Source organism: Astyanax mexicanus, chromosome 1 (genome assembly GCF_023375975.1).
Source record: "Astyanax mexicanus isolate ESR-SI-001 chromosome 1, AstMex3_surface, whole genome shotgun sequence".
Taxonomy (NCBI): domain Eukaryota; kingdom Metazoa; phylum Chordata; class Actinopteri; order Characiformes; family Acestrorhamphidae; genus Astyanax; species Astyanax mexicanus.
In genome coordinates, this window is record NC_064408.1 from 98,997,574 (window position 1) to 99,019,925 (window position 22,352).

The window sequence follows — 22,352 nt, forward strand, 5'->3', positions numbered from 1 at the left end:
TCTCTCCCCGCCTCCTCTCTCGCCGTTTCTCACCGGGCTGCAGCACCCGCTCAGCTCCTTGCTGGAGCTTCATGACCTTCATTCTCCATCTACAGCGCCGCCCCCTCTCAGCTCGCGCTGCGGTTCATCTCCACCACTGGAACCCTGCTACATTCCAAGACGCCCGGATCTGGAACTTCATTGACGTGTGTTTGCGGGACGAAGCTCCCCATCCCGCGATGGGCCTGGCTGTCTAAGGCTGACGTGGTTTCGGCTTTCAAAATCCTCCCTCTCCATCCTGACTCCTGGCGCCTTTTCAGAGTCCGTTTTTCAGTTCACCTTGCTTTCGGGTGCAAAGTAACCCCAAGCTTCGACTCCTTTGCTAAGGCGCTCTGCTGGATTTGCTTTTCTTCTACGCCAACGCAGCTTCCAGCTCTTTCGATATTAAGCTATTCACAGATGCCGCTCCTTCCTCTGGTCGCTTCTGCTTGGCCGGAGAACTTCATCTGCGCAGCCGCGCGATTCTTCTGCGCTCTCTGGACTTATATGCGGTCCTCGTCGCTGCCCTCCTTTGGGGACATGAATGGTCAGGAAAATCAATTTTACTCCATTCAGACAATCTCGCCGCGGTCCACATCAACAAAAGTCGATCAAAATCGCTAGACATAATGCCTTTTATCCGTCGCCTCACTTGGCACTCCATTAAGCATCAGTTTATAATTAAAGCTGTCCACATCCCAGGTTTATCCAACTCTATTGCTGACTCTCTTTCTCGCTTTCAAATCCAGAAATTCAGATCCTTGGCTCCGCATGCAGACTGCAACCCAACGCCGGTACCTCCATTTTCACTAACTACACTACACCTAACCCCCGTCTGAACGAACTAATCCTCCAAGCACAACAAACCATCCTTTCAGCCGTTTCCCCACAGACACTCTCTACTTACTGGTCAAGCTGGAAAGCATACAAAAATTTCCACTCCACACATAATATATCTTTCCCTTCTCATCATCCATCCGTAATAGCAGCTTATATTACTTTCATTCACACTCAACATTCAGCCCGTTCCTCATCACTCAGAGTCCATCTGGCAGCTATCAATTTTTTCACTAAACTAATTACTGGCATACCACACCCTTCCTCTAATCACCCTCAAATTTCCTTTCTCCTGAAAGGAATCCAAAAATAGGAAACTCCATCCTCACACGAACGAGCTCCCATCTCACCAGAAATCCTCCATCGTTGCATTCAAACCCTCCGATCAGGCTTTTACCCTCCGACAACATCCTCCACGCTCCAATCGCTATTTCTCCTGGCATAAGTCGGATTCCTCAGATGCTCAGAATTCACTTCACTTAAAATCTCCCACAACTCCTTTTCATACCCCCTCATATCAGATCTCAGCATCCTGGACTCGGATACTCTCACCTCTAAAATCAAGCGAAGCAAAACTGACCAACTTGGCAAAACCACGATCCTCCATCTGTTTAAACTTGACTCACCCCTCAGCCCGTACGAACCACTCGTCCACCACCAAAAATCTCCGGCTCTCTCAACAAGCATCACCTTCGGATCCTCCGTTCACTACGGAATCTGGTAGTATTATCACAAGGCACTGGTTCCACACACATTTCCGCCTCATCCTTTCAGTCAACGGTTACTCACCAGACCAATTCTCCGCCCACTCATTCCGCATCGGTGCAGCATCCAACGCCTCCAGACAAGGAATCCCCGAGCACGTCATCAAGCTTCTCGGACGGTGGTCTTCTCAGGCGTACCACTTATACATCCGTTCCAAACCAGACGATTCGAGACAGGCTCATCTCAAACTAGCTTCATTATAAGCTCCATATTTTGGGGATATAACTGCACGCTTCTTCAGCACGCAGTTCAGAACTCCAGCCCAAATTTCCCCGAGTTCCCTCCCCTTTTTCTTCCTTTTCTACTTCTATAAGGCGTGGTCCGCACTTAGCAAAATGATGTTATGTAATAACAAAAGTTTGGGAGAAGGACCACGCCCGAACTCTACGTTCTAACTCCACCCCGTATCAATCAACCGTCCTATAAATACCTCCCCTAACTAACTATCTCTCGTGACGAAAACTTCGCAACCCACCTCCTCCCCAACAACCCCCTTTTTTCTACTCTTCCACTTCTCATTAAATAAAAAGGGGGGGATATAACTGCACGCTTCTTCAGCACGCAGTTCAGAACTCCAGCCCAAATTTCCCCGAGTTCCCTCCCCTTTTTCTTCCTTTTCTACTTCTATAAGGCGTGGTCCGCACTTAGCAAATTCATAACAATTCTAAAAGACACATTGAAGATCGGAGTTATTTCCCACTGTTTTATGGTGAATCCAACCTCCAACCAGTACATATGTTCCACTTTTCATGTTCCAGGTTATCACATTTGGCATTGTTCTAGGTTAACTCAACAATAGAACAAGTTAAATTGTATTTTATATACTGTATCACTAGTTAGCTTTCACAGTAATACTTATATGACACTTAATTGGTTGAAAACAAGAAGGCAGGAATCCCAGTCAAATGTTTCTACAGCCATTCCAGTGAGAAACTTCAGCCACTGAATTTTATGTTTTAAATGTAGTTTATATAGTTTATTTACATACTGTAGATATATAAAAAAAAAGTTTGGACTAATTTGATCATTCTGATCCCAAATGTCAAGTATTCATTTTAAATGTTAAATGAACTACTATCCACAGTTCTTTTTTTTTAAACTTCCTGTACAAAGACAAAGTTTAAAGTTCTTATACTTGTTATCTCTTACTAATCCCAAATAGCTAGGAGAATTTAAAAATGCGCACCAGACAACCTATATATAAAATTACTAATATAAAATTAAGAGACTGAATCAGTTTCTCTGATTTTGCTATTTATAGGTATATATAAAGTAAACATTGTTGTTTTATTTTATAAACTACAGACAACATTTCTCCCAAATTCCAAATAAAAATATTGTCATTTAGAGCATTTATTTGCAGAAAATGAGAAATGGCTGAAATAACAAAAAAATATACAGAGCTCTCAGACCTCAAATAATGCAAATAAAACAAGTTCAGATTCCATTTTTGGGTGGAATAACCCTGGTTTTTAATCACAGTTTTCATGCATCTTGGCATGTTCTCCTCCACCAGTCTTACACACTGCTTTTGGATAACCTTATGCCACTCCTGGTGCAAAAATTCAAGCAGTTCTGCTTGTGTTGAAGGCTTGTGATCATCCATCTTCCTCTTGATTATATTCCAGAGGTTTTTAATTTGGTAAAATAATATAAACTTTTTATTCTCTATATTATATATTATATATTTTTATATAGTATATATTTTTATATATTATTTTAGATACATCCCACTTATGATTGTTGGCATTGTCCTAGCTTAGCTCAACAATAGAACAACAGAAGTGAAATGCTATTGCATATACACTGTACATCCATAGTTAACCTCCACAGTAATACTTTAGGAATATAAAATTCTTTAAGAATATAAAATGTGGAAAGTTTGAATATTCTCTGCTGTATATTCGGTATCCGTGAAGAGCAGGTCGCATATGCAGCTGTAGGGAAGTATGTAGGCTGGCTTCTTTATAAATTTGTTTATTCATCTGTTTTCAAGCAGACTAGTCTCATCGTGAATTCCATCTCTTTCCTCAGCGAGGCCTCGGGGGAACTAGAGGTAGAGACGAGTCTTGTGTGTGTTCTGTACTGAAGTACAGCAGTATTCAGCTCATGAACAGTTCCAGAACCATCAGCAGCTGCCATTACCGTCCTCTTCCAGGGTTATATAAGTGCAGGTGAAGTTTGTGCTGCATTGTTACTCCAGGCACGACTGTACACAATCAGTCCTCAAACTACACCTATTTTCTCTCATCTAGTTCAAATGACCTGGCATCAGTGAAAATGAACAAATCCAGTGTGGATCAGGCCACCACTAGCTTCCCATTTCCTCTGTTTCACAGCAATAATACAATAAAGAGAAACATTTCCTCTGTATCAATTTCACACAAAGCCTTTATTTCTCTTGCTGCTTGGTGAGTTTTAAAGGTGATAAAACAACAGAGTTGCATCCAGAGTTTACACCTGGTCACTTCAGGCGCTTGGAGAATCAGGATTATACCTGGATCAGGCCAAACCTTGTACAAAGGCAAGTGTAAACTCAGCCAAGATGCATTTAAAACAAATATAAATACAAAACCGATCAATTAGATCACTTTAGGAGGTGGCCTGACACGTTATTAAGGACATAAGAAAATATTGATTATATTATTATAGTATCATGATATTATCTTTTGTAATATTGTATAGAGTTTCAAAATCCACAGTGGGGTCTATTTTACACCATGCACAAGGTGCCTTACAATGCTCATTGCTATCTTACACCTAACAGACTGTTTTTTTATGTCATGCACCTGCACAGTTTGAATACTGACAGATTTGTTCTGGAAGTGAGGTGTGTTCAGGTAAATTTCTGGCATGTTATCATTGCTATCATGGCAGCGAAAAACACAGGTGCTCCACTCACTGATTAAAACCCTGACAACAGTCAACCGTCAAACGTTCATTGCTATCTTGGCCACACAGGTGCCAAGTGCATGCTTAATTGCATACAGCCCCTACTGTTTACACACACACGCACACACACAAGGACAGGCAGCCATTCACAAACCCAAAGTTTACATCATTTGGGTTTTCTCTGCTGAGAGGAGCAGAAGCACTGCGCCTTTAAAATACCAATCTGCCAAAGTCAGAGCACACCTGGCTCTTAAAGGAAATGGCAAGTGACACACTGATTGGTTTTCTTTACGTTACACTCATGTCTTTTATGTGTTTTGAGCCGTGCAAGGTGTGTTTTTTGTGTACTCACGATACCAAAGACACATCCTAAATCAAGCTGCACATCATTGTGTGTTTGATAGCTCGCCTATAGATCACTGAAATAGGGTCCAGTATCGTTTTTTTATTAATAGTTTACATGGTTTATATAATTGGTGGCAGACAGTGGTTCATTGTATTTTGTGTTTACTAAACCCTAACATCTAGCTAGATAAGTAGTGTTGTACTTCTGTCTTCTTCTGATCCTACTTTTCTAATTGAATAAAGGCAATCAGATTTTTTTTATAAATATAATAGTGTGTGTTTTTTATTATGACAGCTTTCCTATATTGAGTCATGACCTCTGTATCATGATACATATTCTATCACTAGAATCACTAGGTTCTTGTCAATACTTAGCCTTACATAATATAGCAGTGTAAACGCATCCATCTGACCAATAGTCCCTTAAGAACCAAAACTCCTCCCAATACAGCTGAAGCCTCTCCTCATGCGTCACTTTAATGGACACATGATCCATGTCTTTGAGGAAGACAATCATGGAGGACGACGACTGCATGTACATGTATGCATGATGACATGTATAATTGTGAATTCCGTGACAGTAACCATCTTTAGCATAGCACAGCTGGTTGTTTAATAATGAGCGGATTTGCATATTCGGACTTACTGATCATCTTGAGTTCTGTCTGGTTAACCATATTTGGCACATTTGACTATTTTATGTTTATTGACTATGACTATGTATTCATGATTAAGTGTGCATGTGTCTATTCTTATTAAGATACAATACAGGTATTAATTACTTACAGTAAAGTGACCAGGTGTAAATGGGGACAAAGTGTATTCTTCCAAACACACAAGAGCTTTATGTGTTACAGTCTTTTTCCAATGTATATGGAGTAATAAAAGTCACTGGGAGCATAAGGGGATAACAGTATTGTCTCATGTCTAAAAAAACAGTTAATATATTAGATTTTATGTTTCATATCTATATATTTTGATGCCTACTTTTTTTTGAATATGTATAATAGAGGCTTTAGATGATTTACTGATGCTACTTAGCTACTAGGCTAAAAGGCTACTTTAACTACAAACCCATGTCTTGTTGACACATGTGTTATTTTATGTATTAATTTGTCAAATTACATATTATTTAATGCAAGTTTATATATTCTAGATATGATTTTTTTATTATATCACTCCAGATTCAACTGTAATTTTAACAGTTACATACAGTAGATGCCTTATTTGCATTTATTATTCTTCTGTATTTTTTTGTGTACTGATAATAAGTAATAATATTTTGTCTGTGAAAAAATAATGTGTGACTTTTTAGAATTCAGAAGTTAGAAGATGTCTGACCAAAGGAGGATGGGTCCCCCTCTTATATATGAACCTAGATAGTACATGTGATAATACATGTGAGTCTTCCTCCTGAAGTTTCTTCCTGGAGGCAAGTTTTTCTGTCCTCCAGTGCTCCTTATTTAATGCTTTATGTTTTATCTGATTCTCTGTCTTCCTACAATATTTCAGTAAAGCTGTTTTGTGCTATATACATACGTTTTGTTTAGTTTGATCTTTATATACTCTATCATTTTATATATACATCCTACATACTACAAATGAAATGATTGAAAACAGTGATTTCTAACTACTTACAGTAATGTATGTTCTGCTTTAACCTCCCACTGTGGCAGAAATATATAAAACCTATTAAACTCTCTCTCTTTCTCTGTGTGTTCCTCTGTAGGGAGTTTGGTTGGAGAGACCCTGAGCTGCCTGAAGTTATTCAGATGCTCCAGCATCAGTTCCCCTCAGTTCAGTCCAATGCTGCGGCGTACCTCCAGCACCTGTGCTTCGGAGACAACAAGATTAAAGCCGAGGTAAGCCCCCTTTCCTACAGCCCTCCTAAGAGCCAGACAACGGCTTCTTTCTGCTGGCATAAGCACTATCCTCTCTGTGAGGTAACTAACACTAAACCGTGTTCAGACACTTCCTATAAAACCTCTTTTCTCTACCGTTCACATGCTTTTTTCTGAAAGATCAGTATAAAGCAGGGCTAAGCGCTGCCACTAAGATCTGGTTAGCGTCAGTTCGAATCCTGTTCATGTAGCTTGCCATTGGTACCCGGATGGGCTCTCTCTGGGTGGGTAGATGGTGCTCTTTCCCCACATCACGCTAAATGGTGATGTTGATCAGCACAAGGCATCTGTGAGCTGATGTATCAGAACAGAGTCGCTGCGCTTTCCTCCGAGTGCGCTGTGATGACACTCAGTAATGCTGCATCAGTAGCAGTTCAAAAAGAGGTGAAGGCTGACTTCACATGTATTGGAGGAGGCATGTGCTAGTCTTTACCCTCCTTGTTTTGGGGCATCACTAGTGATAGGGGAGAGTCGTAATGAGTGGGTTGGGTATTGGCCTTGTAAATTGGGGTGACAATGGAAAAAAAAATTAAACAAAATTATAAAAATAGAATGAGTATTAGAGTAGTAATAAAAAAATATTTGATACATAATATTATACAAAGACAGAGAAAGTCTATCAAAGTTTGTTGTCCTCCGCAATCTCCTGATCTAAACCTGATCAATTGAGATGGTGATTTGAGGTGATTTGTGATAAGTTGGAGCTTCACAGCATGAAGAAAAAGCAGCAACTATTGTTCAGCACCTCCAGGAACTTCTTCAAGAATCTGAGAAAACTATTCCAGGTGACTCTCCCTGACACTGAAGCCTCTGAGATTAAAATACTAAGAGTGAGCAGGTCTGTCCTCAAAGCTAAATGTGGATATTTAGAACATTCTGAAGTATAAAACATATTCAGTTTTTTTTGTTTGCTAAATAGCTTTAATATCTTCAATATTAAATTTACAATGTACACAAACAATGAAAAAAAAACAATCACATCTGAATTTATTTTTTTACATACAAAAAGATGTAATATGTGTACTGTGGTCTTAACACAAACATCTAAAGCTACCTAAAGACTGTAACTGATAATCTAACTCATGCTCAACTTCAGCAGGCTGAGACGAATGGCGGCTGCTGCTCTCGGTTCCTCTAGTGTCCTGAGAGAGCCCTCCTTTCAGAGTACTTACTGCAGCCAGTTTATTAATGTGTTTTGTTCTATGAAATTAATTCTTGTACATGCCGTCATATAATTCATGATGCGAGCCTTTATTGAAATTTGATGGCGTATCTCGGCCTCTGGAGTTCCCAGCAGTGAGTTTATAGAATGTTAAAGAGGGCCTTTGCATAGCCACAGTAATTATAGCATGCGCAGACAAACAATAAGAGGAAAGCGGTGTATTGACAGCCATTCCACACGAAGCGGCCCAGTAATTGTGTCCCAGAGGCTTAAGGGAGGCTGGGAGGACGAGAAAATTTAATTTGCGGGAAATAAATCTGAGGGAGCAAAGCTAGCTAAGAAGAGCGGGGAACCGACGGACAAACTTTTAAATGTTGTTTAATGAAAAAAATAAACAAACCGCACAGCCTAAATTAGCTTAGTTTACGAGCGCCGATCGGACCATCCTTCCTTTAGGATTTATAAACTGTCATATTTATTAAGCCAAACAGCAAAATTAATTCTCTCTTTTCTTTTTTTTGTTTGTATGTTTTTTTTCTTCATAAATTAAATTGAGATTTGTTTTTGGTTGAATAAGGCTCTGAAAGAGAAATGGACTTTTTCCATTATTAAAGGTCATGTCTAATGATAACACAGTAAACCCAACTCAGCAGCACAGTTATTTGCTCAGTAGAAACAAACAACAACGACCATGTCATGGCAGAAGGTAATAATGACAATGACAAAAAGCTTTATTTTATATTACATGAAGATGCTTTGAGGGATTTAGATCTTTCTCATGCAATATTCATCATCTTTTATATAAGCAATTGCTTTCTGTTCCCTCAGACAAGTGGTAATAGAGGCAGAGTGTTAAACATATTCTCTGCTCTGCCACACTGCACTTCACTACTGGCATGTAGCTGAAGCTGAATTAGCTTGGACCTGGGTGGAGGGGTCTCTGGGGGAAGCTGCATATTACTGCTGGGATGTTTGGTAGTGAGGTAGGTGGGCTACCCTGCAGACTGTTTGGTCCCAGGAGCTCAGAGAAGTGATTGAGGCCTCGCTGAAAGAACAGCTGTCCTTCAGAAGAGGCACCCAAAATCCTGGGGAATATCACCCAGAGTTAAGAAGTTCACCACCTCATTTCTTACAATACCCTCATCAGTGCCTCCTTTTTCATAATTCTCCTTTAATAAAAAAAAATCATGATTACATACATTCAGAAAAGCTAATGGGTAATGTGCTTCTCCTGTAATATTTTCTTTAGAGCTGTAATGAGTATATTTTTAAATTAGATTACTCCAATAGAGAATATTGTAATGAGGTATTGGAGTAATAGGGTTATTGGTTGGCTTATTTCTGATAGTATCTAGAATGTGGGGTCTGTCGATACACTGTAAGAACTGGATGCATTTAATTTACTTTAAAAACATTCCTCAGTCCTCAGTATCACGTGAGTACCAGGAATAGAAAATGTCATAGAAGGCATTACTGAATGATGAATGATCGTGACCTGCAGTGTCTTCTTAGACACTTCTTTAGCTTTCCATGTCCCTTTTTAGCTTTAGGCAGCAAAAAAAGTCAGCATATGAATTGCTGTCTCATGACATGTGGCATGCAAGTGTGGTTATTATTATTTTAATAAGAATACATATTTTAAAATGTCTTTTTAAAATCTAGACTATTTTCATTTACATCCTCCTTGTCATATTTAAGTGTTGCCATGGTAAGCCTGTAAACCACATGTTTGCTCCAGACCTGGCTGGTGCCTGACTATCCTTCAAGAGAATAAAAATACAGTTATACTGCTTATACTGTAATTCCACCTTAAAAAAAATAAGTAAAATAATTAGGATTCCTCCAACTGTTATGTAGCAGTGAGCTGCAAACTTACAGATATTGACACTGACATTTACAGCAGCAGTGACGTACAGAGCAGAGAACTCTGTAATTGGCTCTTTTCTACCCTGGCCTACTTTTCACAAGTCCTGCCTCCACACTAACCCGCACCCCCAACATGCATTTTTCATACGTGCAGAAAGTAAAGGAGACCTGCAGCTTCTGTGGATGGATATTCTTTTTAAAGGCTTCATGGTTTTTCAGTAAAGTCAGTATTGTCATTAACAGTCCTCATTCACTGACAGTCATCATTTATTCATGTATATTAGTCTTGTCTACAGAAGAAATGTTAAGCATCTTTTTTTGTTGTGGAAAACCAAACAGTATCTTGTCACTGTTATGCAAAAGTCAGTTTCTACAAGAAAAGGAAAAAACTCTTCTTAACGTTCAGTGAAATTAAATGAAATACTATTAAATTCTGATTTTTTTTAGAGTGCTCCTTTTAGTAAATTCATCATTAACTTTTAACACAATGTAAAGAACATCAAAAATATATATATATAAAAAAAAAGCATTATAATGACGATATTTTGTGTCAGTACACAATATGATTTCAGATGTCCTGGGTTTTTGACATCCATGTATCGTATTTTTCGCACTATAAGGCACGCCAGATTATTAAGCGCACTATCAATAGACGCCTATTTTCTGGTCTGTTTTCATACATAAGGCGCATCGGATTATAATATTATTATAATATATAATGTTTATTTGGGTGAACTAAACTGAAACTCTTTTATGATGCTACACTTCAGTGGAGTGACTTTACTGCTTCTTACAACCTGACCAGATTATATGGCACACTGATTATTTTTGGGAAAATTAAAGATCTTTAAGTGCACCTTATAATTCGAAAAAATACGGTACATCAGTTACATTGGAAGCAGTGTATTTTGTATTTGTTAGATACAAGGAAATTTGTATGTCTCAAAAAAGTAAAAAAAAATGCCTGATTTGTGTCTGTTTATAGACAGTTATACATGCCAGAAGTCATGGGACAGAGACTAGTGAGACTAGACCCTTTTTTGGCGATCTATAGGAAAGCTATCAACCACGTATTGCACAGCTTGATAAAATAAAAATAATAAACCAGTCAGCATGTCACTTGCCATAGCCTTTAATAGCCAGGTGTGCTCTGACTTTGCCATATTGGTATTTTAATGGTGCAGTGCTTCTGTACTGTTCTGTTCTCAGCAGAGGAGACTAACCTGCGTGTTCACACTGTGCATGGTCTGTGAGCAGGTCATTTACAGGAACATCAATGTTATTTTATTGTGTATTCTGTTTATTGCTGATGTAAAAATTGGGTCTGTGCACTGCTTTTTGTCCTTAAGTGTGTAACAAGTGTAAGATTGAGACCCTAGTCTCCCATGACTTTTGCCATGTTAAATGGAAGCAGCTAAAAACACTGCACTGACCTGTTGGATATGTGTGTGGGGCATCCTGCATTGAATATTCATGTGATTTCACTCAGATTTGCTTTTCTATTTGCTTTGGCAAATCTAACCAGATGCCACCAGCTCTGATCATTACCATCTACTGTGCTGTCCACTGTGGGTGGTACTCCTTTTTATGACGCATTCCCATTACCCACATGACACTGTGGGCTGAGGAATGATACATGCCTGCACAACTTGGAAATGGAAGCTATATGCACCCACCATCAGGCTTTGCTCAAACTCTGACACTCTATTTACAAGATAACACCTCACAACCTTTACTTGGTTTGGTCATTTCCAAGCCATCCCCTCAGGTATTACTTCACGATCAGTTCACATACTATTATCTCATGACTCATTTTAGAATGACACAGCATGTATTAATAAAGTTATAGACCTTTGCTTTGTTTCATTTGGGAACAATAAAATACTTTCTAGTAAGTACAAAACTTTATCATGGATAATCCTGGAATCTGCTCAGCAACAATGTTCTTTTTTATTTTTTATTATTTTATTTTACTGTATATAGTTTAATACAAACTATTCTCACCTTGAGTTTCAGCAGGCGGACACGTTTATCATCACGTTTTCTTATAAAATCACATTCTCCAGATGCTTTATATTTGATTTTCAGTCTAACTGAAGCACTTCACAGCAAAGTTTCCTTGGCACGAGTGTGCTTTTTTGAATAAAGCATGATCTTGAAGTCTGACGCATTACAAAAGCCAAGTGCTGGTCTATTCAGTTTGATACGAACCTGAGCTGAAGCTAACGAACAGGTCCGCTCTTCTCCCTCAGTGAATGGAGTGAATGGAGTGATTCAATGCCGCATTGCTTTCCATCAAGGTTTCCCTCACATTTAGTGTGCGGCGGGTCTGCCATGTAATCGGAGAAAGGGAGGAAATGGGGGGATGTTGGCAGGTCAACGATGACATCAGTGATATCATCTCCATCCTATAAATGTCATATTGAAACCGGGGGGGGGGTGGATTTGCACGGTCGTGCGTCTGCGAGTTTGTGACCAGGTGGTGAAATGGAAGAGTTAATTGTATGTGACAGTGCGGCGGCAGATGGTTGAGGAGCCCTGGACAAGTTATTTCATGACTGCCATTCACTTCCCCGAATGCATGAATTCACAGGCCCTTTCACATTACGCCAGCGGATGGTGAAAAATGACACCGGTCTGCATCGCCCCACTGAGGGCCATTGTGGGGCGTTTCAGAAATGCTGTTTTCAACACCTTACATGTTGTTCTCGCTGGACTATATTACGGCCCCAGGGTTGTATTGCCTCCTGCAGTGCTGCTTCTTTAAAATGAACAACACATTCTTTGACTGTTTAGCTTGCAAGCCAAAAAATAACCTTATTTATTGTGTATGCAGGTCCAGGTAGAGCCTAGTTCAACAACTTAATTATTTATATTAACACTTCCACAACCTCGCTTACATCAAAGTATACTTTACTCATGATTGGGTATTCACATTTTCACATTCTCTTTCTTTTTAGAACTGTCTTCTAACGTATGCATATTTATATTATATTATATTTCTATGTCACATTAGTCACTTTCGTAATCGATGTCATTGCACTTTACTCTGTTAATTATTTAATTATTTATGACCATTAGCAACATCTACTGCACCGCTCCGTTTACAGATAGATCCTTACCTTGTACAGTTAGGTTTTTTATAGCCTTATATATTTTCTATTCTTCTGTGTTTTGATTTGTCTGAGTATGTTTCTTATTGCATTGTGTTGTTGCTGCTGGATGCCTAAGTTTCCTTCGGGATAAATAAAGTATCTATCTATCTATCTATCTATCTATCTATCTATCTATCTATCTATCTATCTATCTATCTATCTATCTATCTAGTTCATTTTACAGAGCCTCAACTGAGACACGTGTTACTACAGTATATGTATTGTATCATTAACTGTGTTCTTGGATTTGTGCAAAGGAATGCCATCCTGTGATTGAATGTGGACATTGGGAAATACACTAAAATGATGTTGTAACTCTTATTACATTATTCATTAATTGTAAAATATATATATGTTCTTAAATTGTCCCAAAAATCGTTAGTGTGCCTTATAATCCAGTGCGTCTTATGTATGAATTCTACCAGTCATGTTGTAAAGGAGCAGAAAAGCCACTCCACTGAAGTACAGCAATATAAAGGAGTTTCAGTGAAGTTTCTACAGCACCAAGGCTGAAGCAGTATTAGCATTAGCTGCTAACTATGCTAAGTGCTCGATCTTTCGTTCTTAAGAGTTGAGTATTTCGGACTGTAGCCTGCATGTTTACCGTATTAAAACAAGCTATGTGGGACGAACCGCTAGCTGATAGCGCCCTGGCTTGTTGGAACAGTCAGGGTTTCTCAGTGTAGCGCTGTCTGACGGCTTTTACTATCATTAAGCGCTGCTAACTGCGGCTAGCACGGCTACTACCCTTGTCCAGTACTGCAGCTAACCGCACTAAAATACTGGAATTCTAAGCTTGCTGGAACTAAACGATAGTGCTTTAATCACCTGGAGAGAAATCTGTGTAGATTAACATCCAGTGTCCTTTTCTCCATCCAATTCGTGTTGCTTAAAATGCACTTATAATCCGGTGAGAATTTAAGTCTGTATTTAATTAAATTTTATGTATTTTTTTTATTTATATTGCGCTTTTTACAACAGAAGTTGTCACAAAGCAGCTTTACAGAGAAAAAAAAAACAAAAAAACAGGTCCACACCTCTTATGAGCAGCACCACAGAGATGCCAATTATTGTGGTGACACAGTGGCAAGAAAGAATCCCTTAGATTAAGAGGAGGAAATCTTGAGAGGAACCAAGACTCAGTGAGAGGAACCAGTCCACCTCGGGTCGACCCGCTCCGAACAAACAAATAACTAATAACAAACAATTAAATTCAATATGTTCAATTCAGTATGTACTTGAAATTCTGAAGTTCAGAACACCAGTGGCAATATCCCACATTACCTCATAAACCATTGGTCTACTACTGAGATTATACTACAGCTCCATTATTGCTGTTTACCATTTATTTTAAAATGTGTTCGTTTATCAAACACATTGTTTTACCATGCACCTCACACCCCATCACCAGTTGAGTTATAAGCAACAATAAAACATTATGTGCATAGTTAATTAGTTTTTATTAACCCTGTTATAGACTTGTTAAATATTAAAAACAGTATTTTATGTGAAGCTGAACTTCTTTTCATTTTCGGAAACTCTTTATTTGAAGTATCTGTTCTGCCTTAAATAGTGCAGCAGATAATGCTCCCTCTGGCCTAAGTCCATCCATCCATGGTCTTGAACCAAACATTGTAACCCACCTACATGCCTACATACCTACAGTACCTACCAACCTTCTCATCTGCCTGCCTAACAACAGATAAGGTGTGTGTTTAGTGTACTTTTGTAAGGTTTGGGACATCATGAAATCATGAAAGCATTTATCCTTTGTTTCGTTTTAGCTGTTTTGTTATGGCTCGTGGTTTTGACTTGTAAGCCCTAAGTTAATACTTGAACAGCTTCAGTGAGAGTGCCATTATTGTGCAGTACTGGCACTCCTAAAACATCTCATAGCATCTAATCACCAGCAAGCTGCTGTACTGTGTAACTTTGGTGTAATAGTAGTTAGCTATCAGTTAACTAGCAGTAGGGTGACCTGTCATGGCTCCTCCCCTTGCATAATGATTGACAGGCTAGGGCCCCTGAAATTAGGTCAGTGTGAAATGAGCCAATGTTCTAATAAGTTCTGGAACTTGATCTGAACTGACTGTATTTAGGAAACGAAATCGGATGATGTTTCTGAATATATGTCAAGGTTGGATTGGGTTATACCTATTTTGTATGTATTTTTAGTTGGGATTAGTTTAGTTTTATTCTCAAGACTCAAAAGTGATTTCGAATGATTTCCTGCTAAATGTTGCTTTTTCTGGATTTGGTCCAGACTAGGCTTGGATAAAGCTTTCTCAGCCTGTATTCAGATTCAGACCAGGCTGACTTAAATCTATAGGAAGTTTTTAATAAGTGTAATAAGTACGCTCTATTTCTGCTCTGTTTGCAGAAAAGGTGATCTTGAGTACTGCCTCCCAACCTTGCTCCTGGAGTACTTTTGTTGTTTTCCCTGCTGTAACACACCTAATCCAACTAATCCTCGCATTAGCAAGCCCTTCTTGAGTTGGAGTGGGTGTTACAGCAGGGGGAAAGACTGAAATGTGCATAGAAGAAATGCTCCAGATCCAGCTTAGGGAACCTCTTAGATAGAGAGAGTCTCCTAAAACAAGAGAATTAAGTAAAAAGAGAGAGAGTGAAAGAGAGAACGGAGAAAGGTGTGAGTCAGCAATTTACTGAAAACTATTAAGTTACAGAGGTGCAGCTCATAGCTTTAGGAAGTAAGCAGAATAGTGATTAGATCAGCATATTAACTAGAGGAACCTGGTGCTGATGGTTATAGCCTTCATCCTTGGATCCCCAGTCAGTGTTGTAGCTAGGAAGCTCTTTCAGTTCTGCAGCCAGCCACTATTTCTAGCAGGTGGTCCCAGACCCCTCTCCATCTCCCCCACTCTGTCTCCAGCAGCAGATTGCATCTGGCTTAAGTTCAGCTTCATCAGCCCTTTTTGGCGGGAAATCTAATCTGTCGATTACCATTTGTGCATGCTCTGTAATGCTGAGAGGATGAACTGGAGCGGAAGGACTCTGCCTGTGTCTCTAACCGAACACCTCGTGTCTCCGGTCCATCCGGACCACCGAGTAAGCACTCCATTCAGTGACTCCCAATAGGGAGGAACTCAGATAATCCAATACTGACTTATCTGTGCCAGGTGCAAGTATTTGACTATTGGGTTAAAGTTCTGTGGCACTGCCAGTCAGTGTCAGGTTATGTGTCCTTCCTTTGTATTTAAATCAAAATATACAAGGCTATTGCAATGTCATACCATTAAATGTGCTAAACAGTGAATCTGGAACAGAACTGTGTTTTCCTTATCCTGCTAATTTAACAATTTACACCAGTGTGTATAGCCATATTATCAGCCCATTCACTAAAAAACGTACACCATTTGTACCAGGCACATAGGCCTAATTTATCCAGTGTAAATGATCACTTACAACTGTATTCCAACCACTTTCTCTTCTTTCTTTTCTGGCTTCCTGATGGATAACTCCGCTTTGTGATTGCTGAAGTTTCCTATTTTGCTGGCTGCAGGAATCACAAACCTGGCTGGCTGGTTACTGTCAACAACTAGTGGGCGGGGCCTCCTTGAGAGGATTGCGAAAACAGTGTCCCTGTATTTTCTTGCATTGACAGATTTAATTACAGACTTTAAAAGGGGGAGGGGGAGATGGGGGGGTCACACAGTTTGTCATTGCATTAAATTCATAACCAGGAATTGTCTGGGGGACCCAGGACTGCTCGGGGCCTTAAGCAGTTGATTGGCTTGCTTTGGTCCTTCCTGCGAGTTGGAATTGGGGGCTGATTCAGGCATATTGTAATTTAATATTTAATCCTAATACAGTTGTGTAGAGAGTATACAGTATACCACAACACACAGACACACAAACACAAGAGGAGACTTATCTTATCACTATTTCTACAAACACAAGTATTGGATCTGTAATAGGCAAAATACTCTAATGGGGACATTCATACCTGAGTCTAAATATATGTTGCTGCTATACTGTGTTAGTTTGTAAACACTTAAAACTAATGATTGATATTAATTTTCACATTATTAGACAACTGACCAACTACACACTGCTGTCACTATTAAATGTTTGATTTTTCTTTAACACGCTTTCAAAGTGGGAGCTGGGAGAGTTCCCTAGTTGTGCTCCTGTTCCCTGTTTTTCAGTTGGGTCTCTTTATGTTCAGTTTGTTATTTGCATACCTCAGAAACATCTGTCGCGGCCCAGCAGTCACCAATCACCAAAATGAATCGTGCCGGTGAGGCTACGACATGTCTTGTTGACGCATTGCGTCCAGGGAGAGTGTTTTCTCAAAAGTGGTGCTCTCAATGCATGGCTGGCTTTCAAAGCCAGACAGCCTTTTGTCTATTGACGCCCACGAATCGGAAAATCAGATTACTTCTGCTCCTCGGGACGGGCTGAGGGTTTTTCTCCCTGCCAGCCGTGGACTGGAACAGCAAATTTATGTGAGGGCCCCGGGAGACTCCGGCAAAGCTGGGATAGCTTTTCTCTTCCCCAAGGAAAATGCCCATTACTCTGCAGAACCAGGCCGTTAAACTCGGTTCCTCACTCAACACATTCAAATAATGGCTCTTTCTGTCTCATTCTGGTTAAAAGTAAGGCCTAGTCCCATTTCTCTTTTGTACCACTACCAGTTGTTTTCAAGTGTAACCCTTATGTTACAAAGGGAAAGGGTGAAATCTTAACCCTAAAAATTGGGACAACCCTTCATGCACTGAATACAGATATAGCTATAGCAGTGAAACAATCAAGTTCAGCAACCTAGCTGAGGTTTAACTAGTTAACTGTGGGGCATCGTATGTCTTCAGAAAAGAGTACTGTAGCAGGTGGTGAAGCAATTAATTATTATTGTCTATTTCTTAATTTTTTTGTGACGGGAAGCCCCAACCTGTCATTCGTTTTCCAACCTGAGTTGTGAGTGAGTTTCCAACCTCATTTGTAACCCAGACCCCTTGTTATCTTCCCCAGCTGTTTCTTATCTGTGTCTGTATATTGGCTTATATATCCCTCAGGTTTTCCTTTGTTCTCTGTAGAGCTTTTTTTGACCCGCCATGTATCTGGTATTGTCTTTTATATGTATATATATATATATATATATATATATATATATATATATATATATATATATATTTTTTTTTTTACGTAAATATTTTTTCTATCCAGTTGTGTTTGTCTTCTAGTCGTTGTGTTTTGTTAATTGCCTTGCCTTCATTGCCTACATTCTCACATTAACTGAATTATTAAATATTATCGCTGGGATTTCTGTACAAAACAAGTTTTGCAAAATAACACATTCGTCAATAAAATATGGACACATTGATTACTGTTTATCTTTATCGTCATCAATCTACAACATTCATATTACCTTATCACGGACAACATGCCAGCAAGTTTCTCACCAATAAATTGCATATTATAATATGGCTGTCGGTTCGGTGAATGGATGCAGCAGGACTGACAGACAGAAAGACAGACGGACTGTGGGCTAAGGGACATCTGCCGCGTCTTGCTCTCCAGCGGTGGCTCATATGGTTTGTTCTGACGTGGCTGTTTATTATATGTGCTTACAGCAACAAGGCTAACCCATAGAGAAATCAGTACTTTATGAATGTGTGTTTAAAGACAGACATGCCTCTATTAGACACAGCCTCTTGTTATGTGAGCATATTAATCTGAAGCAGTGTGGGCATTAGGGGAACTCACAGCATTAAGGGTATCTCTCAGCCTGACTTTATTTTCCTTATAAAGGCATGAGGAGTGAGTACGTACATGTGGGGTGAGAGGTAATGTCAGTCACTTGGATTCAGAGCATTTCTCTCTCTCTCTCTCTCTCTCTCTCTCTCTCTTTCTCGAGCACACTTGGCATATTGCGCTCTGTGCCGGAGCTCTTTAATGAACTTGACTGCCTTTAATTGACTGGTGCAGAACATAAAGGCACTGTTGACAGAGACTTAGTCATGCTGTTCCTTCTCAATAGCTATCAAAAGGATGATTCATACACTGGTGTGATTTGTTTTAGTGCTCGGATTCAGAAAAAGTAGGCCTGCCTGAGAGACGTTGAAGTGTGGTCTCCTATTCTGCATTTCCTATTGAAACTGTGGTGCTGAGAGACAGTGACACTGCGTGTCTCTAAAGATTACAATACTTACTATTTAAATATGGAGCTGAAATTTTCAGATTTCTCTCATTTCAGCATAATAAATGAATGTATGAAACATATGGATGGAAAATCCTTTTGTTTTGTGAATGTTATGTTTAGTTTCTTAATTGAAATGTATAGATTAAAGGTTTTTAATAATGTTTTATTGATAACAATTCATAATTTAGGTGTTTTTTTTTTATTTGTAGGTCATTATTTAGTTTGCTTTTCAATTTTCCTGACCAGTGTTTCTCAACATGGTCTACAGGGAACCCTGAAGTGTCAGCTGATATTATTGCTTAGAGCAGAAATCTAGACTCCTTTTGGGTTCTTGAGGGTTGGTTTTTAAGAACCACCATTCTATGCATACTATATAACTATATAAATATTTATGTAAGGACTGTATTCACCACCTGATAGTACCATATTTTTTGCACTATAAGGTGCATCAGAATATAAGGAGCACTGCAAATGAACGTCTATTTTCTGGTCTTTTTTCATACATAGGGCACACTGAATTATAAACCTGTAAAGCTTAACTAAGCTAAGTAAACAAAACTGTAATTCTTAAATTAAAAACATTTTCTTCTAAAGTCAAACGGGTGCTGGATGTAAATCTGCACAGATACACTGTTTATTTAGGTGAGAAAAGTCCCTTGTTTACTTACAGTAAGGTTAGTTTTCCAGATTTTCACTAAGGCTGGGTGCAGTTAATGCCACCTGACAGTGCTACTTTGAGGAACCCTGAATGTTCTGCAAGACAAGAAAGCCAGGGCAATGTTAGCTAGCAATTTGTTCCACATATCTTGTTTTACATGGTAAACACGCATGCTAATGTATGTTAATGTGCATGCTAATGCTGCTCCAGTAGTGCTAGCTGGGGTTAGCAGCAGGCTACAGGCCTATAATACTTGCCTCTGAACTGCAAAATAGCTAGCACTTAGCACAGTTAGCGGCTAATGCTAATACTGCTCCAGCCTCGTTGCTGGAGAAACTTCACTGAAACTCCTTCAAAAGTCTGTACTTCAGCAGAGTGGCTTTACTGATCCTTACAACCTGACTGGTAAAATTCATACGTAAGGCACACCAGATTATGGGAAATGATTTTTTGAAAGTTAAAGTATTTTAAGGGCACCTTCTAGTGAGAATTTACAGTACTGTAGCCTGTGATCTAAAGTTGGCCAATCAAGATGATTGATAGACAGATAGATTGATGATGTTAACTCAACCCAATCTCAAAACAAATATGTTATTCAAATATGAAGTAAACTATATGTGAAACTAATATTAGTTATTTTATATAGTTTTTTATTAAATAACTTTATCTCTTCAACAGAAACCACAAACATGACATATACTAAAGTGCATCTACTCTTCATTTAAAACATTTTTTTTTCTTGTATTCCAAATCTATAAAACCTAATTACTCAACCTTCTTTTCTCCTTCCAGATCCGAAGGCAGGGAGGCATCCCATTGCTGGTGGACCTGTTGGACCACAGGATGGCTGAGGTGCACCGGAGTGCTTGCGGGGCTCTAAGGAATTTGGTTTATGGAAAAGCTAACGACGATAACAAGATTGCTCTGAAGAACTGTGGAGGCATCCCTGCGCTGGTCCGCCTGCTGCGCAAGACCTCAGACGTGGACATCAGAGAGCTGGTCACAGGTAAGATGCTGTGTTCTGCTATAAAGCTAAAACTGACTAATGGAAAATAAAGTTTCTAGCTACTGAAGCTTGCTAAATAATAGTGGAAAACAGTGATAACAGTGTGACTTTTAGAGCAAGACATAATGAAAATATACATAGCGCTCTCAGCAATCTTTAGCTGTTATTGTGATTGTTATAAGTTGGCATGTCATGATAACTGCTGAGGAAATATGCCTGTCCAGAAGATAATTGACATATTTAATACAATTCATTTAAAATGTATTTATAAAGCTTTTTTTTTTTTCACAAAAAATGTCACATAGCGGCTTTACAGAGATACAAGAGAGCCCAAGCCTCCTATGAGCACCATTGACACGGAAAAACTCACACTATTCATGCCAAGGCTCCGCCCCCGGAGTGAAAATCATGAATCTGATTGGTTAGACTGTCCTACGACTTTGCTAACAGACTCGTTACTACACCCTTCTCAAAATCAGGAGAAGGGTCCACGCGCAGACACAAGGGGGCAGAAGTCTTTTTAAAAAGTTAATTTGTAAAATAAGTCCATACACTTACAATAACTAATATACTAATATATATATTTCTTGATTAAAAATTAGGTAATTATTTACATGCACTTATTGTCACCCTTTCTCTGAAGGGTTAGAAGGGCCTCATTGCACACCACTCTATATATATATATGAAACTTCAGAAGGATTTGTTGGGTTAGTTGCTTCTCACTGAAAGTTTGGAGGTTGTGTGGGCCATATTGTTTGTAATAAGTTCTAAAATTCTTCCCCACTCCCTGGAAAGTCAGAGCAGAGCTCGGTGTTCCTCTGATGTAAATAAGTACAGCACGTACTACTCAGTGTCAGACGCAGTGAGTGGAACCCTGGAGGAGCAAACTGTTAGAAGTTGGAGTTTAATCTTAGCAGAGGACATGCCGTTGTCTTTTAATGAGCATTAAACTTGCCTATCTAATGATACATTTCCAAGGACGCTGGATGAGTCTGAGTTTCCTGCTTGAGGGGAGTTTAACTCCATTATTAATATCCATTAATTCATCTGCCAATAGACTGTTTGTTGGGTGGATTCTAGCTAATGGGTTTCAAATATGTTCTGTGCGTTCTTGGTTTTAGCATCTCCTGTTGCGGTGCAGGTAAATGACCTCGCTATGTCCGGGAATAACCTGCAGAGGTGGAGCATGATGGCTTTCACACTCTGTATGGTGTTACCAGTGTGAAACATGTCATTTGTGGGTAACCACAAATGCACCACAAATGCACAGTGAAGACTGCTGGGAGTTATTAATAGAGCCATGTGACATTTTGTACAATTCAGCCTTTAGTCTTGATTTGAGGCATGGAGTAAAGAAGCTTACAGTTTTGTCTTTTTTCTTATGGGTTCCTCTGAGCCAACGAGCATCTAAAAGCATTAGAAATACCTGGATACTAATGAATACTGCAGTTAATTATGCAGGAAATGTGTATTTTTTAATTTTACAGCTCACCTGGGTTAAGCTCCATGTGCTCAGCTCACTACAGTTATATAACAGATTAGGGGCCCTACTGTACACCCTACACAATGTGTGTCACAATGCTCTT

At 39.2% G+C, this 22,352-nt stretch overlaps 1 protein-coding gene across 2 annotated transcripts in view; it reads left to right on the top strand.

Annotated features, from left to right (window-relative positions):
• ctnnd2a (catenin (cadherin-associated protein), delta 2a) overlaps nucleotides 1–22,352 on the top strand; it is a 628,772-nt gene that overhangs the window by 430,668 nt on the left and 175,752 nt on the right. For both annotated transcript variants that reach the window (XM_007252283.4, XM_022681995.2), the window contains 2 exons: nucleotides 6,587–6,719; nucleotides 20,552–20,765. In XM_007252283.4, the coding sequence (XP_007252345.3) occupies nucleotides 6,587–6,719; nucleotides 20,552–20,765 (347 nt within the window). The remainder of the gene's footprint in view (nucleotides 1–6,586; nucleotides 6,720–20,551; nucleotides 20,766–22,352) is intronic.